This window comes from Peromyscus leucopus, chromosome 2 (genome assembly GCF_004664715.2).
Source record: "Peromyscus leucopus breed LL Stock chromosome 2, UCI_PerLeu_2.1, whole genome shotgun sequence".
Lineage (NCBI taxonomy): Eukaryota > Metazoa > Chordata > Mammalia > Rodentia > Cricetidae > Peromyscus > Peromyscus leucopus.
This window is the reverse complement of record NC_051064.1, coordinates 98,470,466-98,493,421: the sequence shown is the minus strand read 5'-3', so window position 1 is coordinate 98,493,421 and position 22,956 is coordinate 98,470,466. Positions and strand designations below refer to the sequence as shown.

General features: G+C 41.5%; 1 protein-coding gene across 1 annotated transcript in view; it reads right to left on the bottom strand.

Moving 5' to 3' along the window:
* Nucleotides 1-22,956, bottom strand: part of Fggy (FGGY carbohydrate kinase domain containing) — a 398,183-nt gene that overhangs the window by 340,574 nt on the left and 34,653 nt on the right. The window contains 2 exon segments of the mRNA XM_037202717.1: nt 9,601-9,752; nt 14,315-14,426. Coding sequence (XP_037058612.1) covers nt 9,601-9,752; nt 14,315-14,426 — 264 coding nt within the window.

The window sequence follows — 22,956 nt, the reverse complement described above, 5'->3', positions numbered from 1 at the left end:
CTTTGAGGCCGGCTTACAGCAGAAAACCCTGGAGAAAATCCACAGCAGACACCCCAGGATAATGGACACTATCAGATTCAAGGTTTAAATGCTGCAGTATCTGGTCCGCAGAGGTGTGGTCCAAGCATCCTAGAGAAAGACATTTTAGCTTCTCCTGTAGGAAGAACTTAGAAAGAGGGCATTCACTGCCAAAGGGCATAGAAGAGAGGCTCAGGACCCTCGTGTCCTCCCCAGAGCCTGTATTCACTTCACTTGGGAGATTAGCCCCAGACTTGTGTCACAGATCTGAAGCCAAGGGATTAGCCCAGGTAGAACAGATCAATAATCTTCCAGTCTTCATTTTTCATAATGGGAAAGAGAAAATAAACTTGGGTTGAGTATGCATCAGATCTTTACTTTGGAGTGGGTATGCTCAGCAATCAAAAATGGTATAATTCATAATTGAATACATACATCCATATTTCCATGTTTTATAAGTATTTACTCTGTTATTACATTGAGCTATTCAGCAAAGCTCTAGCTGCTAGGCAGCACATGGATAAATCAGATACAGTGCAGTGTAGTAGTTTCCAGGGTAGGGATAACACAAAAGATGCTGCACAGGACATAGAGCAGGACCCTGGTCAACACTAGATGGAGATGGTCAAGAATGGCTTCCAGGAGAAGGTGAATCTGAGCCTTGGGCAATTAATATATATTCAAGTAAGGGGGGAAATTATTATAGGTTTGCCAGGAGAAAGGGAAAAAAACCTAAGCACAGACCCAGAGGTGTAAAAGAATCTGGCATGGAATCCCAGCCAGTGACCAAGCACCTCACCATCTGGAGAGTCTTTCCATGGGGCTCAGCATTTGTTATAGGAAAAGTAATGATGGATTCCTTGAACAAGTTCCCACAGCCTGGATCTCAAATGCAAATGCCTGCAAGGAAGGGTTGGAAAGGGAAGTGATTAACAGTCTGGGTGGAGACTGCTGTGACAGGAGGGACGCCAGCCCCTCCAACAGGGGGTGGGGGGAGGGCTTCTCAGACCAGCCATCCTCCTGCAGTTGTGTGGGCCTGAAACTGTCAGCTTCTTTCTTTTTCCAGATAGGCGGGAAACCTAGACTTCTAGGAGAAACTGCTTAGTATTTAAGCATTGGAAATACTCAAAATTGCCTTTTCCCAATCATGCAGCAGGTCAGACAAAACTTGTCTGGGAGCCTGGTTCAGCCTGTGGGCTACCATCCTATGGCAAGCAGGAGGGACTAAAGGAGTGACTGTTAAGAGCAAGAAGTAAGGGATGGTAGCTAGAGCCTAGGAGCTGTGGGCAGGCTGAGCCTAGGGAGAATCTGACCGTAGTTCATGCCCTTCACGGATGCCAGGGAAGCCTTCTGAGCCTTGGTTTCCTTGGCTGTACAATAAGATGACAATACTGGAGCTCAGGTGAAATCCTCAGTGATATTTAGGGAAATGGGTCCAAGAAGAAAATAATTGCCCTGTAGAAGAACAAAGTGTTATCAACCAGAAAGTCTGACTGTGGCTACAAGGCCTTTTTTTTTTTTCCCACAGGGAATTACCAAGAAGCAAAGAATGAAATTGCTATTAATGTAGCCAAGGACTCCAACCAAGGACAGTGTCCCACTAGTGATGCTTTCTTTCTCTACTACTAGTCCATTTTCTGTATGAATAATCCCTCCAAAGAGATGTACTCAGGAGCCTGCACACTCAATATTTTAATGTTGTTTCTCTAACTATCTTAAAGTAAACTTTGTTGTTGTCATTCAAATATGTATTATCTGCCTAGCAAAGCATTGTGCCAGAATGACTTTTTTTTTTAAATTCATAAAACAGATTGTGTCACACCCATGCTTAAAACTAATCAACCACATCCCACTGCTCTTAGAATAAAGTCCAAAGTTCAACCCAGGGCTCCAAGGCTGCACATGCTCTGGCCTGCCCACTTCTGAACACACCACAGCCTACTCTGTGCCTGGCTCAGAAGGCCCGGCCCTGTGAACCTCCTCAGCTGATTTCATGAGGTGAATTCCTTCCTACAGGGAATCCAATGTCCCTTCCTAAGAATTTCATCATTCTGGTCCAATTAAAGCATCCAAAAGAGTCCCAACCCGTACACACCAAATCCTTCACAGCATTTTCCAGAAAATCACTGTACATATATATACATCGTATATACATACGTACATACATACAGACAGACAGACAGAGATGCCTCCTTGTCTATTTCCTGCCTCTCCAAACAAGTTCTTCAGAAGCTATCCAGGTCCTTCACCTCTCTTATTTCCCTGGAGATCCCCTAATCTTAGTACAGTTCTTATCTCTGAGGGACCCTTGCCAAGAGTAAAATAAAAATACGAGCCCACCACCAACTGCTCACAGCTTCAGAGCCTCTGAATTCTGCCACCTCCAGTCTTTCCCTGGGCTAGTTCATGGAGAGCCTGACAGAAAAACACCTGGAGAAACAGTAGGGTAAAATGGTGACAAACCCATATTCTGAATGGAAAATGTCAAAGTTCAAACCTCAGCCTGGATACTTGCTAGCTGAGTGACTTTGGGCAAACTTTAAGTCTCTGAACCTATTTATTGATGCATAAAAGATGATATTTACTTCATCAATGGTTGTAAGGATTAGAAGAATTAATGGGAGTAAAAATGCTTGAAGTGCTAGATACGCAGCAGCTCACTAACACTGTATATTCACTAACTACTGTTTTCAATTACTTCCTGCTTCTGTTCTCTCAGCTTAGTTGACCTATTTCTCTTCTGATCAGACTAATTTCCCAGCAGCAGAGGCTACTTTTGGACACCTGTACAGGTTGGTGCAGGTGCCTACAGAATATTGGTGGAGAACAGAACCATAACAAGGCTATTGATTTCTTTACAGGTTCAAGGAACATAAATCATTTAACTCTTTTGAGCTTCACCTTCCTCGTCTGTAAAACAAGGAAAAGAAAAAGTAACCCCACAAGAGTGGTGTGATGGTAATAAGATGATCTTTGCAAAATAAAACATTGGTAGCTTGGGGGTTGGAGTTACTGGTGAAGGTTAGGGAGCAGGCAGAAGATCCTCACTGACTGTCTGGCTGGGCTCGGGGTTGGCTGGCTGTGCAGGTATCACACACAGCAGATGATCACACTGTGACTGGGTCAGTTTGGCCTTTCCTGCTTTCTGCTTCCTGATTGTCACTGACAGCCTCACATGCTTGCTGGAAGCATATCCCTCACAAAGCATTCACCACTCATAAAGGCCAGTTCCATGAAGGTAGACATTCTAGTGTTTAGAATTCTCTCAGTCACAGATAGCACATGGCTGAAATGCCCATCACAAGAGAAAAAAATATATACACATAATGGCAGAAAAATGAAACTACTGTTTAAATATCTACTACTACACAAACCACGTTCCAAGAATCTAACTAAATTAAAATAATTCTCCAAGGCCAGTGTTATCACAGGCCAGTGCTCTGAGGCTTCAAGAAGTTTATTTAACTTTTCCAGGGTTCTACAACTGGTTAGTGGTAGGAAAAAGATTGAAACACGATGAGTCTGGCTTCAAATCCTAGATAATTTTGTTGTCAATGTAGAACTATGCTGGGTCTTTTAAAGTTCTTCAACATCTGGATTAGCACTAGTACCTTATCAGGAGTAGGAAGAATTAGGTCTACATGTGAAATTTTAAGCTACCCTAAGAAGACAACAGCTTCTACAATTGTGACTTTGGGGGGGGGGGGGAGATGATACTTTAAGAAATAAACCGATCTTTATCTGTCATAAAGTTTCACGGTTAGAATAAACCTTAAGATAAAAGATTTATTCACAAGAAAAATAAAATAATCAATCAGGGAAAAGTACCAACTAGAGCTGGCCAGCCTCTTATTTGACAGAAAGGACTAGATCAGTAGTTCTCAACCTGTGGGTCGTGACCCCTTTGGAGGTCAAAAGACCCTTTCATGGGGGTCACCTAAGAAAACACAGATATTTACATTATGATTCATAACAGTATAAAGTTACAGTTATGAAGTAGCAACAAAAATAACTTAATGGTTGGGGGTCACCACATAAGGACCTGTATTAAAAGGTCACAGTATTAAAAGAAGGTTGAGAACCACTGGACTAGAATTAGAAAATAAGAAGTTTTTGATGCCCAGTAGTTTCCTCCCAACAGTTTCTACTGCAATACACTCAACTGTTACCTCCCTCAGCTGGAAGGAGTTATCAGCTTGCCACTCTACATCCTAATACCCAGGATCCGCACAGGGCTCTACACGGGCCAGGAAGGAGCATGGGAACCAACTAAGTCTAATTAGGTCCCAAGTAGGGACCCGCCCTCATTTCTCAGTACATCCTGGAGCAAACAGAAGTACAGGGACTGGATGGAGGTAGGAGGGCTGATTATTTGTTTCATTCTCTGGGGACAGTGGCAGAAAAAGGAAGCCACTGCAAAGTCAGACTGCAGTCTCTCCAGCTGTCTACTGATGTGGCATTAGCACAGAGCTGTCAGAATCCACATCAGCATCAGCTGTTACCTCTCCTGACCTCCTGTAGTCTGTCTACATCTTGTTATCCTACAACATTTCATGTTAATAAACACAGGCAACTCCAGCTGCTCTAGGATGACAGAACATAATTTACAGTTGGCCTTCATTAAGAGGAGAGTCAGAATCATTGTGGCCAAATGGAAAATCCCGGCTGCTGGGGCTTATAAAAAATTCAAATGGCACTTCTCCTTTTATCTGACAATTCTTATTAAGGAGAAGCGCTTCACCCTAAATCAAGCAAACCTTAAATGTAAGGGACATGATTAAAATTCCATATTGCGAGACTAGATCCCAGTGACTTTGCCCAAGAGCTACATCTGTCCCAGTAATCCCTTCTGACTCATGGGATGTCTGAACTCCAAACTCAGCCTGCCTTCCTGGGACATGGTATCCCAGACAAGGAACAGGAACACAGAAATGGCTGCATTATGAAAGAGGTCAGCCCCAGTCACTCTCACTGTCCTGTGTATCCCTAAAGTTTCTGGGGACTCATGTCTCTCTATCCTGCAGTGCCTAACTCTGCCCTCATTAGTTCTTACCTGGAGCACCTTATCAGGTCAGTGAAATTATTCAAAACCTTTGCATTGCGCCCTCTAGCCAAGGGTGAGAGGCACAGTAGTGAACAAATGGACTGGGTCTGCTCTCCATCCACCTGCAGGTTACAATGGTCAGAGGAAGCAAACACAATAGAAACCTTCATGGGAACTGACATAATAGCATGTCATATCTACCATGTAGATCTACACTGGTAATGGTGTAAATGGTAAACACCTTCTGATGTGAGGGAAATGCTTTCCAAGGAAGCACACAAGCCAGCCAAGACCTAATTACAAGGAAGAGTTGGCCACACAGAAAAACTATTCTAGGTAGAGGAAGAGCACTCTCAAGACCAATGGGGTCAGCGAATCTTTTTTTCCCAGGTCCAGACCAAATATATTTTTGGTTTTGCAGGCCACACAGCTTCTGCCTTGGCTGTTGAGGTATAACAATACACTTGCTACAGACAATACAACAATGAGTGGCTGTGGCTGGGTTCCAGTAACACTTTAGTCACAGTCACTAAGTTTCACTTAATTTTCACATGTCATAAAATGTTCTTCTGAATATTCCTCAACATTTGAACCTGTGAAACACTTTCCTAGCTCCCCAGCTCTCAATTACCAAGTCAAACAGGCAAGCACTGGAAAGGAGAGTACAATCTGCCATTCCCTAACCAAGACTGAAGTGAGAAGAACTGGCTGTTTGGAGAATTCTGACTGGATCCCTGTGCATGAATTAAAGTGAGCAAGGACATAAATGACATCACATACCATCTTCTGGGCCAGGGTGCATGTGGTGTTATTTATCCTAGGACCAAAGCCACTAGAGGCTTCCATGGTGGGTAAGAAAGTTCCAGTTCTTATGCACACATTTTCTTGCCCTATTCCAATCTTCACATCCCTGCTAAAGATATCTAAGACATTCCCTCTCTAACTTCATAACCATCAACCAAACTGCATCACCAAGTTAAGCCCTTAAGAGGCTACTTACCTAACCTCTTCTCCAATTACATTCACTAAAGTCCCATCTCTCCCTTGTGACTTGTATGCCATACCCAAATTACATCTTAGGATATATCTAGGAAATCCTTCCTGTTTTAACTACTAGACAAAGCCTCCACTTGTACCCTGAGGCTCATGTCAAATTATCTGCCTCCAGAAAGAAAACTTTTTTTCTCCCAGAATCTTCTGTATGTCCCTATATTACTGGGCTTGGAATGTCTTCATCCAATGGCTCTGTTTCCATCCACCTGACTCCCCCAAACTTCACTTAGTATATGTCATGGACTCTCTGCTTGTGTAAGCTAAGGCTTAGTTCTTATTGTCCCCTTTTTCTGGTGTCTTTCTTATAGTAGGAATTCAGTCAGGATTTAGAAATGCAGGAATAAAAGAAGAATATAGAAATGATGTAGTGAGATGGTCAGTGGGTAAAGGCGTTTGCTGCCAAACCTAACTACCTAAGTTCGATCCCTGGGATCCCCATGGCAGAAGGCGAGAACTAATTTCTAAAAGTTGTCCTCTGACCTCCATACACATGTCTGTGGATAGTGTACCCACACACAAATATACAAATAAAATAATAGTAATAAGTTATTTAATAGTAGACAAATGACAGCTTAATGAACTTCAGAGCACAGAATCTCATATTCTTTTCTGAATATGTATTTGAACAGTTCTACTGAAGTTGTCTAATATCCCTGTATCTCCCACCAAGAGAAAAGACCCTTTCCTGATTCCCCATAAGTTCATTCTTTTCTTCACAGTACAAGAGTCAAGCATAAAATTGACAGAGGTTTTATCAATCCCCAGGCCAGCCACAGCTGCATCACCCAACAACCTGTTAGAAATGAAACTCTCCAACTCTTAGTTTCTGCCCCAGGGCTGCTGGAACAGAATGTGTGGTTTAGCAAGATCTCCAATGATTTAGTTACACATTAAAGTTTCAGAAGTGCTATAAGAAGACATTTAAGGAGATGCTAAAGTTGGTTTTAGATGTCACATTAATTCTGAATGCAATCATGTTAACACCAAAAGGATGTTCAACAGGAATTCTTATGCATGCCAACAAGACATAGAGAAAAAAAAAACACCTTGTTAATTTTAGGTTCACTTGCAGATACATAAATAAGCAGAAAAGCAATATTTTGACCTTTATTAAAAAATTTTAGAAGTGGGGGGTGGGAGAAGGGAGGAGGGGGGATCTGTGGATAGTATGTGGAGTGAGTAGAAAATTTCTTAATAAAGAAAAATGAAAGAAAAAAATTTTAGAAGGAAATTATATTTTTTTTAAATTAATATATAACAGTCACGGCAGTGCATGCCAGTAGTTACAGCTTACTCGGGAATCTAAGGCAGAAGGATTGCTTGAGTCCAGGATTGCTGGGCTGTAGTGTGTTATGCCAATCTAGTGTCCACACTGAGCTTGGTAACAACATTGTGACCCCCAATCCTAAGGACCACCAGGTTTCCTGATGAAGTACAAACTGGCAAAATGAAACAAGTAAAAAGTAAATACACAGATGTTCTTAGGAAGTTATAAACCCTGTTATCTCATCTAGAAATTATATTTTCTGTTGGTTTTACTTACTGAAGACTGATCTCAAGTACAAGATGGTAAAGTCTTGAGATCTGCTAATGCAGATCTCCAGACAGCTATCAATCTCGTGTGAACATAGGACTATCTTCCCAGTGCTCTAAGATGAACTCAACACAACTCTTTTATATGCCCACAAAGGGAAACGCATTCAACACTTTCCTTATCTTGAAGTTAAGGTTGGGTAATCTTGAAGAACACCATCACCCTTGTTCCCAGTCCCATCCTAATGGTATACTTCATGGAGTACTTTTAGTAGCTGCTGGAAGGAGCTGGAATTTGGAGCTTGGTAAAAGGTTTTAAATCCTGGCTGTATCATGCGTTTGATACAATCAGATGTCCTCTCTGTGTCAGTGTCGCATGCTGACAACAGGCAGAACTTATTAGGACTAAACTAATTGGTGCCTATGAAACCCACAGTGCGTGGCCGTGCACAACAGTTCTGTATTCTGATGTGTGTGTGTTTCAGCCCGTTTGGGTTAAATCTTAAAACTGAACTGATCCAACTTCTCACTGCATAGAAGAAAAAAGAGAAGTTCTAGGATAAGAATGACTCTGCCCAAAGCATACAATTGTTGAGGGCAGAGGCACAATCAGATGCTCAAAAAACCCTTGACTCCTGAGAGAGACCGTGTTCAAACTCAGTAGCCACAGGCGCTTTCTGCAGATTGAAAATGACAAGACAGACAGCAAGCCAGACTTGCTTTGATAAACGTGGCCCTCCTGTTGCCTCACTGCCTACTCAGTGTTCACAAGGCTGGGGCACCTTCACAAATTCCCTTCCTCTACCCACCTCTATACAATCCGAATAACTGATGACTCATACCACCTGAAACTCCAGAGCCAGTAATGAATCACACCAACTCTTGCTCATTTGATGGATTCTCTACCAGCAGACCACCTAGGGGTTTTAAGTCCAAGCTTCCCAGAGGAGGTGAACTTTCTCACCCATCCATCTCTGATGGGAGCCATTAAGCTGACATCACCATTTTCCACACTTCATAAAGGAGTGCTAACATCTGGAAATGGAAACCACCTGCCAGAGCTTGGACCAAGATCACCATATCACTCAATGGCAGGGAAACTCGGGGGCAGGTAAAATGAGAAAGAGATATCTTGAATGTCAACAAGGCCAAAGATGAATAATATGGGGCTGAGTGTGTAGACAAAGAAGGCTCTCATCAGAAGGACTGGACTTAAATCCCAGCCCTGCCACTTTCTAATTGGAATGGCAATTAACCTCTCTGAACTTCAGCAGAACACAGTATATTAAAAGAATTGGTTTTGGAGTCAAGAGGTCTCAAGTTCAAATCCTGGCTCTTTTGCATACGTATTATGTCACTTGTGGTGTTGTGGTTCCTCTTGATGAACTGAGATTTTCTTTTTTTTTTTATAGTATGATAAATTTAACACTACATTTGTATCAATATACAAAGTATTTCAAACAGGAGTAGGAATATGTGTACAATACAACAAATATAGTTTTGTATTTATATCAATATACAAATTATCATAAATAGGAATATAATAATAGTTTACATTTGTATCAATATACAAGAATCCATAATCTACAAGACAGAGACATTGCACTCTAAGAAAAGAAAAAATACTTGGATACTAGTAATCCTAGTGCTCAGAAAGTGGAAGCAGGATCTTGCCCTTGAAGTGAAACAAGGCTACAAAGGAAAGCTCTGTCTCAAAACAAGGAAGAGAACCTACTGCACAGAATGATAGGGTTCAAGGAGATACTATGCAAAATATCATAGTGCCTGACATCTGTGTATGAAAAAGAAAGATTAACTGCAACCTAAACAAGAAGATGGGCTCAGCCTCTCTAGACTGTCTGGGGAAAGTTGAACACAGCAGACTTGACAGGGCATTCTTAGTCCCCAGAGAAGGAGACCCTTAGTGGCCTTCCCTCACCCCACACACTCACCTCCTTCAGCCAGAGGAGCTTTGGAGCCTGCATCTCCACAGACATCACACCACCCACATACTGAAGGACACCATGCTTGGTCTTGTTGATTCTCTGAACCTGGCTGACTGCTCGATGGTCCAGCCACATAATAACGTTTCGGTAGGAATCCCCTAGAAGACATGAGAGAAATATGCATAGATTTGTCTTATTTCCTTTCTACTTCAAAGGAACAATGATGGATTCTGGGCAAAGCACTACACAATTTCAACAGTGATTCACATGTCAAGAATGAACAAAGCAGGAGTGGGGGACATGACTCAGTGGGTAAAGGCACTTGCCACCAAGCCTGACAACTGAGTTTGATCCCTGAAACCCACATACTAGGAGCAAATCAACTCCTGCAGGTTGTCTTCTGACCTCCACACATGTGTCACAAGTATCCCCACACACACAGACAGATGTACACATACACTAAATAATAAGTGAATGTAAAATGAATTAATGAATTTAATTTAAAGTGAAAGTACCCAGCAAGGCTGTGAGGACCCTACGTCCAGGGTCCTTCAATGTCATTACAGCAGTGTCTTCCTTGACCACAACTGCAGGATTAGAAGTCATCCATATGCACAAACCCACATTCATGGACACACACAAAGAAATAATATTTTTAATTCAATATTAAAACTGGTTGAGATCTGTCAGTCAATTACATTACCACTCACTCTCTTCCAACTTCTTCCCTTCCTTTCCCAACCCTCTTGTTGAGAAATGAGCCTATGAAATAGAGCTAAGGTGATACTTTGTCTTAGTCATGGACACCTTTACATATGGACAAATATTTTACAGTTACACAAGGGCATTTATATGCTTCTATGTTTAGTTTTCCCAGTCAGCTGAATTAAAATGAGCTCATTTCAGGGTGTTTTTCTCATTCTCTTGGTTGGTTTGGTGGAGTGGAAAGCACATTAGTTCTGAATGGGAGTGCTGACTCAAGTTGCAAAGGGAGACATAGTCTATTCATTCAGCCCCCTGGCTTCAGGACCCACATCTCTGCAATGGGGATGCCAATGCCTTACCTAAGAGCACAGAGAGACTGACTGAATCCATCATGTGTTAACCAGGAGACAATGCACAGCAAGCCACACCTAGTTCCTTGTTCCTGGCTGGTCCAGGGGGGATTCATGAAGAGCAACTGAAAGCCAGTTGGAGAAGGAGTCTATAGCCTTCCTGTCCTAACTCTCTCTGATGTACACCTGAGTAGCTAGCTGCCCCTTCCTTTCTTCCTGCCTTCTATGAATTCATGACAGAATGAATGATGGGCAAGCCTTCTTCCTCTTACCATCTCTGTTGTCTCCTGTTATATTTTGTAATAAACACTGTGTCCAAAAGTAAGCTGGGGAAGGAAAGGATTTGTTTGGCTTACATGTCCTGATCACGGTCAATCACTGAAGTAAGTCAGGGCAAGAACTCAAGACATAGCAGGGGCAGGAACTATGGAGGAATGCTGTTTACTGGCCTCCTCTCCAAGGCTTGCTCAGCTACCTTTCTCATACCTTCCAATTCACCTGCCCAGGGGTGGCATTGTCCTTAGTGAGCTAGGTCCTCCCACATCAATCAACAATTAAGAAAATGCCACACAGACACGTCTACAGGCCAAACTAATGGAGGCACTGTGTCAATTGAAGTTCTCACTTCCCAAGTGACCCTAGATTGTGTCAAGTTGACCAACACTAAGGAGCACACCTCCCAGGGTTCACTGTGGAGAAATAAGCACGAACACGTTGTATATTATCAGTACAACACCACTGAGACCCGGCGATGATATGGGACAGCCAGTCACACATACTAATTTAGTAATGAAACAGCTATAGAACTACGTATCTTGCTAGGAACAAGTGTTTTTGTGTCTAAGCACCACCTACTGTGCTGGTCAGTTCACACATATCATCTCATTTAATCTGCAGAACAACCCTCCACTGCGGTCATTGTCCCGAGCTTGCAATGGCAGCTAAGACTCTATGGTTGAAGATATTCCCAGACGGCAGCTGGGAAATCCATGAAGTGTGCTGTGAACCCAGACCTGTGCAGGGAACAGGCCAACTGGGAAAGGGAAGGCATGAGACCCGGATGTGGCAACATGACTAGTGGGGAGATTTTAAAAATCCGATACAGCCTGGCCGCAATGCAGATGTGCACACATAGAGTGGTAGCACAAACTCAGAATGGCCATGTGGGAAAGGCCTATATTGGAGAGAATTTTTTTTCTTCAAAAAAACGACATCTACCTTAAAATATGGCTAAATTTCTTTTTTATCCTAAAAAGTGGGTATCGAAAGCCTATTATGTTATCATTTCATTTTTCTGTATCCTGAAAATATTTTTTAGCTAAATATAATCAACCTAAGAAGGTTTCTAAAGGAATTACAAAGTAAAGATCATTCATTGGTTTCCCAGACTGGAAAAACTTAAAATGTCACATACCTTTGAACAAAAAAATACAAAATGAAACAAAGACCGAGCACAAGAACATTAAAAGGCATTTTTCATAAGTAGCAAAATGGTTCTCCTGTGTAACAGAACTACTTCAAAGTCTGATTCTTAGACCAAGCTACACATGTCACCTGGATGACAGTCAGGGCCTACCCAGAACCATCGATGCTTCCACATGTGTGCAGGTGCACAGGCATGCTGGGTGTGGTTTAAATGTGTGGTGTGCAGAACTGCAATGAGATAGAAATGCCTGGAGTCAAACTTCCCACCGAGGTAACAAGGAACAGTAGCTGCTGCTACTCTACCAGCTTCTACAGTCAGAACGACAAGCTGAAAACTGAATATGGATTGTAATTCACTTTTCATTGCTTCTACACACTAGGCACAGTGAGGGTGCTGGTGCTCTGTCCCTCTCAGAAAAGGCCATGGGAACACGAAAGGGCAGCTTAGAGGAGTCTCCCCTAAGTTGAGTCTGGGGCTGCACACACAGACAAGCTTTATTTAACTCTGAAAATGCCTGGTCCCTGCTCAGCCATGGCAAGGGAAAGAGAGGGAAAGAGCACAGCAGGAACAGCACAGAGAGCAAAACACAGACCGAGAAACACAAGGTATTTTAAAGAAATTTGAGGAAGTTCCAGAAGGTAGATCTGGAGTTACAGAGCCACCTTAGAAAGCAGAGAATTCATCCTCACAGACTACTTGTGCATTTAAAAATTTGAACAATTCACTCAAGATGTAGTATATTCCCAGCATACAGTAAATCATCATCATCATCATCATCATCATCATCATCATCATCACAATAATAATAATACAATATGAGCAAAACCATCTAAGCATTAGATGACTATTGCACACAATCTAGGTCCAAACTCCCTTCACAATCTACAATTATCACCACTGGGCACTCCCTCCCCAAAACTTCTCTAAGGGGACAGTTAGGCTTGGGTACAGAGCTAGGTGTCTGCAGGGGGAGAAAGAACGAGCACCTGGCTGACCTCCAAAGCAAGAAGAACGTCTTTAAAAGGCAAATACTGGGCCTATTTTCCCACAGTGACACTAACTGCTCTTAAACCGCTTTCCTTAGTTCGTGTTAGCTTTTCATATTTGGGTTAGCATCTACAGACAGCCACACTTTTGCCAGTCTTGTGGGTTTGGCTTTAATGATTTTCAGGGTGATCTGCCTGATATGCATAATCACTTGGTCCAACCAAATCTTCTTCCCCACCATGCAAGTGGAAAAAAGGTTTTCAAAAAACTTTAAAGCCACCTTTAAAATTCTAATTTCATTTTCGAGCACAATATAATCCACCTCAGATAAAAAATCTAACCTTAATATAATCTGTAGGAAGCCAAGAAGGTGATGAGGGGTTGCGTCAGCTGGATGCAATTGAAGAATGGGTCTATTTTAATATTTTAGGTAGAAGGCCATCATCACTTCACAGAGTTGCCATTTAGCTCTGCTTTGAATGGAGTGCTTTTAACAAGTCTATCCGCAGTGCAAAGCAGGATGGTGAGCGAAAGATGCACACAGGAGCAGCTTTAAGAAGGAGCTGTGGCTTCCACTGCAAATGTCACTTCTAATATTTTTACTGTCCATTCACTTGTACCCAGAAACTTCACACAGCCAGAAATACTAGGGAAACTAAGACTGATAAGGCCTGTGATGGTTAGTGTTAATTATGAACTTGAAAAATTCAGAGGTCCCTGGGAGATGGGTCTCTGAGCTTGCCAGTGAGGGATTTCCTTCATTGGGTTAGTGGGAAGATCCACCCTGAATGTGGGCAGGTCCATCTCAAGGGGTAGGCCCTGAAGTGAATGAGAGGGGCTGAAAAAGTGAAGCTTGTATATACACTTGTTGTTCTTGCAGATCTAAAGTAATCAGCTGTTTCAGGCTCCTGTGGCCAAGACTTCCCTACCTCCATGTAATGTTGAACTGTACGCCAAAGTAAACCTTCTCGCCCTTAGATGACCTCTGGTGGAATATTTCATTGTCAAAACAAAACAAATATAAAGTTCCACCTCAAGCCAACTTCATACACATTTGGGGAGATAAACCTCATGAATAGTAACTTGTGAAAAGATGTCGAGTTGACAATAATACCCCAGTCAGAATTACAAACAAAATTTATTTTTTAGTAGATCAGACAGTATGGATTCCTTAAAATTTAGGATTCTTGGTCCTTAAAGTCCTAAACACTCCTGCAGCAGCCTGAAGAGGAAGGGACAAGAGCAGTCCTACCTTCATGGTTCACTGGTAAGGGATGAAACTGTTTATCCAACACAACCAAAGAACACGTGGCATCAAACCCAAGTCCTCGGATTCGGTGTACATCAATCCCTTGAACAACTTTCTGTTTTAAAAGCAAGCAAACAAAACATGAATTACAACATGGGCTCTTAAAACCTTGAAGAAAAGTTACTACTAGAAGGAAATGAAAGCAAAAATATTAAAATTACCTAAAACATGTCATAAAAAAGTTTAGTATCACTATTTAATTTAAAATAATTCTCCATCATGTAATGCTGTGTGTCCAAAAGACAGAGTGGGGCTTCCACCAGCAGCACCCCACGGCTGTCATCCTAAATGAAATGTGCTGACAGGGAAAGCACATTACTCCTGAAAGAAGCCAAACTTCCTAGGTTCCCATCATGGAAAGCTTTATAGTTGGGTCTAGAAAAATGACTCAGAGGTTAAGAATACTTGCTGCTCACAGGATTGAGCTCCCAGCACCCACACGGTGGCTCATAATCAACAGTCCCAAGAGCCTGACTCATCTTCTGACCTCTGCAAGCACCAGGGATGTACCTGGTACATTCAGAAAAAACATCTATATACATAAAATAAAATTTTGGGAATTCTTGTTTCGAAAATGTTATACTTGGGTTGAAGATGAAGGTCGGTGGTAGAGTGCCTGCATCCAATACATCAGGGCCTGAATTCAACCCCCAATACGGAAAAACCAAAAAGGAAGTTTTATGATGAAGCAAACTGAAACCTTTGATCCATGACATCATAAAAATGTCTGTGATTTTACAGCAATCTTTGACTTTCTAAAAAAAGTTTAATATCACTAAAATACTAAAAGAACCTATAAATTAATAAGAAAAGGACAAGCAATCCAATTGAAAATGATATAAAGCCAAGGTCAAAGTGTATGAAGTTTTCCAATTGTACTACAATTAATCAATGCAAATAAAATAGCAATCTTTGTTTCTTACATTCGTGAAAACATTAATGGTTAGTTGTATATAGCAGTGGCTCCACCCCTCTTAAAGCATCTGTGAACAGGTAATGGTTAATTAAATTCATTTAGTCACACAAAAGAAGGAGGCAAAGGAACAAAGGGAGCAGAAGAGCACAGGACAGTAGAAGAAGGACTAGCTGGGAAGAGGAAGGGATCCACAGAGGCGGAATGGAGTGATATGATCAAAACACATTACACAGATGTGTGAAAATGTCACAATAAAACCCATTGTTGTCTATAATTACTATACACCAACTAATTTTTTAAAGAAATTTAGAAGTAATCCTTCTTGAACATTATTATAGCAAAGTAATTACTGGGCACAAATTTGTAAAGTAATTTGACAGTACCTATTAAAATATACTCATAACTATTGGCCCAGCAATATCACTTTTGGGAATATATCTTAGAAAATTATGACCTTAAGTAAACAAAGCCATATATAATATGGCTACTTGCTAACAATATATTTAAAAACCCAATAAATGATTTTTTAAGTAAATTATGCTGTGTTTATATAATAGAAAACAGAAACTAAAAGAGACACAAAGAAGAAATTTCTGGGCATAGCGTTATGACAGGGTTAGCAGATCTTCCTAGGAAAATAAAATATAATACTGGATAAAATCATCAGTCATGACCATTTGAAGGCCATGGAAATTGATCAAAGCTATATAATAAATTGAGAAGCATATTTTTGGGAAAACAAAATTTATGCTTAAAAGATAGAAAATTAAATTTTAACTCCAGTTCTAAGTACTTTCTCTGGGGAAATTTATGAAACATTTAAGGAGGAACCCTTACCAATGTCAGACATTTAGAACAGATCACAGAGGAAAGCATGTCCAGCAAATCCTACAGGGTCAGCATTGCATTAATGTCAGTTAGAAATGCATTAAAAGGAGCACTACAGAAGAGTATTTGTTACAAACATAAGTACAAAAACAGTAAAATACTAGCAAACCAAATCTTACACCACGTAACACTGACATCCATATGTAATTACCCAAAATTTGCAAGGACGACTTAATAATCATTAATTAATGTAAGACATATGTTAACAGAATACAGCACAAACCTGAAATTATAACCTCAAAACACTCCAAAACCCTCCTCCAAAACAAAACAACAGCAACAAATGAATCAAAAACTAAAAGAATGGAATTTATACAAACAAGAGCAAAACATCAGAAAAACTCAGGGCTAATATCAAAACTGATAGTAAGATTCATTATTGCCCCCAATAGACACAAAGTAAGGACATTTCCATTAGCACTGTATCTACCCAACCTGTGCTAGCATTCAGGCCAGTAAAATAAGGGAAGAATAGTAAATTAAAGGAATACAAATTATATAAAAAAAAAAAAAGCTAAAAGTATTTCTTTGCCAATGACACGATTTCACATGCTGAAAATACTAATATGTGTGTGTGTGTGTATATAATATATATATACTTTTTAAAAAATTACTACAGGGGGCCTGGGGAGATGGGTTAAGAGCAATTTCTGCTCTTGTAGAGGACCTGAGTTCAGTTCCAAACATTGATATTGGTGTGACTTACAACTGCTAGTAACTCCAGCTCCGGGGAGATTTGATGCCTCTGGCTTCCAAGGGCACATGCACTCGTGTGAACAACACACACACACACACACACACAACACACAACACACACACACACAAACACAAACACACACACAAATTTAAAAATAAAATCTTTAAAAAGCTACTAAAACTAATAAGTAAATCTAATAAGACCACAAGATTGAAGGTTAAAAAATAAAAAACTATGGTATTTCTACACAGTAGCAACTAACGTATCAAAAATAAAATTAAGAAAATAATCCCATTAATAACAACATAAAAGTATTCAAGATCAAGGTTGAAGGTCTGATTTATATCAGACTCCCGCAAGACTCAGAGCATCTCAGAAGGAGGGGCAGAAAGAATGTAAGATGAGGATGAGTGCTATGGAATGATGTCCTTGGATATGACATGGCTATGACACCCATGAAGTCATAGCCCTTTGGGTTCCTGTACAAGACAGAGCCTATCAATATGCTCATGAGACCCCACCCACCCCTGAGGTGCTAGCATTGGTTGCCGCTGGAAGAGGAGGAGTCATTTTTCAAGGGGTGGTGCTGGTAGGTTGCTCATTCTCAGCTCTGGGAAGTGGCCCCACACCCATTCCCATGCGCACAGGACCAACTGAACTCAGGGGATTATGAAGAAGTAGAGGAGGAGGAGGAGGAGGAGGAGGGAAGGAAGGAAGGAATAATTAAGATGAAAGGAGGAAATATTTGGGGGATTTAGATGGAGTGGAATGGGTGTATTTGGGTTGGATTTGATCAAAACACATTGTGTAATGGGTTTGAAAGAAAATGGTGCCTAACGGGAATGGCACTATTAGGAGGTGTGGCCTTGTTGGAAGAAGTGTGTCACTGTGGGGGAGGGCTTTGATGTCTCTTTAGCTCAAGCTTCCCTAGGAGTGACAGTCAGTCAAATTCCTGTTGCCTGCAAGATGTAGCACACCCAGCTCCAGCACCACATCTGCCTGCATACTGCCATGTATCATCATCATGATGATAATGGACTGAACCTCTGAAACTGTAAGTTAGCCACCCCAATTAAATGTTTTCTTTGTAAGAGTTGCTGTGGTCATGGTGTCTCTTCACAGCACTAGAAAACCCTAAGACACACTGTAGACATATAGGAAATTGTCAAATAATACAAAATATTCCTTAATACAAAAAGAAGTTCAAGGTCTATACCCTGAGACAACAGAACACTGCTACAAAGGGTACATATAAAGAAGCAAGCCATGCTCAGAAAATTTGACATTGTTAAAATGACAATCTCTTCAAATTAATTTACAGATCCTATGTCAAATATTAAAGAAATATGGGGAAAATAGAACTTCCAAGAATTGCAGGCACAAATGCAAAATATGACCACTCTGGAAAAAGCTGATTATGATTTTCATCTATATTCCGCCTAATGGTTAATGATGTCGGACATCTTTACAAAAATTTGTACCTTAATTAGGGACAGAATAATGAAAAAAAAAATGACATCAATGTGAGTGACTTGTTAAAGAAATTGGCAGATAGTCAACATAATTGTAGAGGTCCTGAGGGCATTTCAAAAGCCTCAGAGCCAATACTCCTGTAACAAGCTCAGAGACACCGATTGCCAAATCTATTTCAGAGATCATGCCCAGAGCACTCTCTTTGGGCTGGGTGCTCACAGCTACCTCAGGATCCCATTCCCTCTTTTCATGAACAAAGGGCTCCATGGCAATTGCAGCTGTGGTTCAAATAGTCCCCGGTTAGTGGCCTGTGGTAACTATATCGTACCCATGTTTTTCTTTTGGGCCACCAACCAGAGCTCAAATCATTACTTTTGAATGCTCAGCCTTAGTTTAGCTCTTATTTTAATAAGAGCTCTCTTTATCTGTAATTTGCCTTTTTACCTTTCTTTCCTTCCTTCCTTCTTTTTTTCCTTCCTTCCTTCCGTCTGTCCTCCTTTCCTGCTTCTCAAGTCTGCCTGGCTTCTGGACCAGGTGTGTCCCTCTCTTTCTCCCTCATTCTCTCCTCCACCTTCTCTCTGCCTAGATTTCTCCTCCTACTTCTTCTCTCTGCCCATCAGTCCCGCCTAACCCTCTACTGCCTAGCTATTGGCCGCTCAGCTTTTTTATTAGACCAATCAGGTGCCTTAGGCAGGCAAGGTGAAACAGCAACACATTTTTACATAATTCAACAAATGCAGCATAAACAAATGTAACATACCTTTACACAGTTAAAGTAATATTCTGTAGCATAAACAAATTTAACACATCTTTGTCCAGTTAAAATAATGTTGTGCTGGTTCTGCTGGCACACAAGATGCACTGATATTTCAAAGGACAGCCTGGGAACTGGGCAGAAGTTTGTCACAGTTTCAATATCCTCTAAAAAAAAAAAATGCCTAATGGAACTCTAGATAGGGGCTGCAGCAAGGCTGAAGAAAGGTGGAACCAGGAATGGCCTATGACCAGCCAATTTATTAAGAACAAGACTTCCTGAGACTTAGGGGCCCATTCCTATGGTGATATATTGTGTATCCCAATAAACTTATCTGGGGATCAGAGGATAGAGTCAGCCACTAAATTAGACATAGAGGTCAGGCAGTGGTAGCACACACCTTTAATCCTAGCACTTAAGATCTCATGCCTTTGCTACCAAGTACTTGGGAAGCACACACGCCTTTAATCCCAGCACCAAGAAGGAAGGAAGATGGCAGGGCACAGAAAGATATATAAGGCGTGAGTAAACAGGAAGTCTCTCTCTTGAGACTGAGGATTTCATTGAGGGAAGAACTTGTGGCTTGCTCTGCTTCTCTGATCTTTCAGCTTTCACCCTAATATCTGGCTCTGAGTTTTGTTTATCAGTAAGACCTGTTAAGATTCATGTTACACATTCCTGATCACAATAAGTTTGAGCTTTCAGACTTAACATCTATACTGCAGGGCTTGGGACTTGCTTGCTTTGATCCAGTTACTCTTCTATTTCTCCTTTGTGGAATTAGAATGTTTACCTTGTGTCTGCCACACCATTGTATCTTGGAAGCAATAGAATTTGGCTTTTGTTTTCCTTTTAATTTGTTTTATTCCTTTGTTTTATTAATGTCCTCAGCTGAGTTTTGCCTTGAGCCAAAGATGAGACCTTGGATGTGGATTTTTAAAATTTATTTCCTGTATGTTTGTGAATTCAGATCTCCACACTTGTACAATGAGCACTTTATCTACTAAGCCATCTTACCAGCCTCCCTGGACTTGGCCCTGCTGGGACTATTAGACTTGCAATCTAGGATCCCATTTCTTAGTATTTAATATGCACCACAAAAGAGCAACATATAATTATTACAGATTTCCACCAAAAGCAGTATTCTATTTTTGAAGTAATATGAGCAACATATTCTCAAATGTTACAATATATGAAGCATCGACTATGCCATGTGCATTATTTAGTCCCTTGAATTTAATCCTTACAGAGCACACTAAAGGAAAAACTTAATATATTATACATTTGTGGTTACATGGGGCATCCACCAATGACAAGCCAGGCCTAAAATCTCCCTGTTGTGTGGCTCTGCTGGCCTCTGTGCCCAGAGTGCACATCAGTGGGCTCACTCATGTCCCAGAGCCTGCAGTTAGTCAAAAGAGGAAGTTTGAGAAAATATGAGTGACTCGATGAAAGCCCAGAGCAGGCGCCATGGGACATGGTATCCAACAGCCAGCCACATCTTGGCCTCAACTCTACCACTTTTGCACTGATCTCGGTCTTTCTGAGTCTTGGTTTCCTGGAAATGAGAGAACCACATAGGAAGACTGCAGGCTGTGGGGGCTTTCAGTACCACAGAACCAGAGCACCTCCACGGAAAAGCAGAGAGCCTACCCAACACCGCATTAATTGTATCTCCTTAAGGTGTTTTAGGCTCCAAATACAGCATGTTCTCTGATATGAACACAGATACAAATGATAGGCAAAGAAGACGCAACAGCAAACTGCAGACCCAAATCTTTGTGAGGATTTATGAGGGTAGTGTTCTACCAAGACCAAAGATAATGTCTTCTCAATTTATTTTATGAATTCCCCGAAGCCTATAGTGCTCTGGGTTCAAATCACAGCTTTTCAGTGGTAAAATTTCCACATCTCCACTTCTACAAGGGGCCATTCACAGGAACTGATAAAATAACGGTGTTATACATTAAGTCCAACTTAGCTAGCCTTACAAGGATATACCTTACAAGCATACCTCTCCACACCAAGGGACACCCTCTTCCCCACTTTCCCCTCCTAGCCTATCCCAGAGAGCTGCTTTCAGAGTCGCATTACCACAAGGCCTCTGGGACTCAGCCATGAGCTCTTATTTATAGTCTTGTTAGTAGGGGAAGAACGAGTAGTAAAGTCATTCCAGAAATCTGGCAGAAAGAGATTTCCCTTGCTAGAGACAAATCACGTCGTTCTTCTAAAGAATTTCCAGGGACCAGGTTTGCTGAAGCTTTATTGGGGAAACCGATCCCTGCCTAACTACTGTCAACTTGCAGCTCTGGAGCAGCAAACAAGAATTTGGGGGAAGGGACTGTGCATCTTTTGTCCCTTCCTATGGGAATGGCTTCAATCCTGCATGTGGTTTAAATCAGCAAGCTCTGCCATATTGGGTGTAGCTATGGCACTCCCAAGAAGCCGCCAGCACACACACTGAGAAATGGGAGGATGCAGGTCAAGTTTTATATTCAGCTCTGTTGAGAGCAAGGGTCAAAGCCTTGGGGCATCATGGACAGAATCCAGCTCATAGTGGAGGTCCAGGGGGCTGGTACTGCACTGTCTCAAATATGGATTTGAATGTCTTTGTCAGTTGCACAGGCATGCATAAAGTTACGTAATCCCAGATACCCTGGGGTCCCATCATCCCATTAGCTTCAAAACCCACACACTCACTCAGTTGGTCCTCAGAAAGCACAATCAAGTCCTTCTAGGTCAGGCTGTGTTCACACAGATATTTGGGAAACAATGGAGAGCAAAATATTTTTTTCTTTAATTCTTGCTCTTTAGGAAATGACATTTTAGCATAGGTCAGTCAGTGTTTCTCAACTCTCTTGATGCTGTGACCCTTTAATACAGTTCCTCATGTTGTGATGACCTTCATCCATAAAATTATTTTTGGTGCTACTTCATAACTGTAATTTTGCTATTGTTATGATTCATAATGTAAATATCTGTGTTTTACAATGATCCTAGGCGACCCTTATGAAAGGGTCATTTGATCCCCCAAAGGGGTTGTGAGCTAAAGGTTGAGAACCGCTGGCATAGGTAAATAGCCAATGAGTCAAATAAATGATAGAGTGTAGGTATAATACTCCCCCTGATTAGTCAAGCTGATTGGTGAAAAGGATCATAAGCGCCAGAGGAAGGTAAGGTAGTTTTCAAAATGGGGAGTCTGGAGGAAGGACTTTCAAGAATAAGCAACTGATCCGGTTTAAATCCAGGCAGTGTTCTTAGCAGGGATGCAGCCAAGGGGGATGTTCTGAGTCAGGAACAGCAATGAAAGGAATACAACTCCTATGGAGCATGCTCCGTACAAGGCCCCAAGACAGAATTGTCTGACACCTCCTGCAGTGAACAGTAAAAGGAAAAAAATCTAGTCCTGGATTTGACATAGTGCCAGGGTGTACAGTGGTGTGCCTCGATGATAAGCAATGAAGGAAAGCCAGACACTTCCATTTATGTCAGCGGTCCAAAAGTTCTTCCACTAGCTGAGGTTCTGAAAGCCCCTCTGTCTCCTCCCCTGCCACCACATCCCATGAGACCTTCTTCCCCCAGCCTCTCACTTCATCTCCATTTGTTCCTTAGCAAAATTCTGATCCTGACACAGTCAAAGGCAAGAAGCTGCTCTGGGCAGAGTGGTTCTATGTTTGAACACAGGACAGGGGATGGGGGCTAGAACTGAGAGCCAGGAGCACATCAAGAATGACCCAGAGAGAACCATGATGCTACTGAAGATGGAAACAAGAGAGTTTAAACACAGAAACCATCACTCTAGCCAAAAGAGACTAGATCAGAGAAGTAGCACCGAAGCTAAGACATGTATTTAGCTC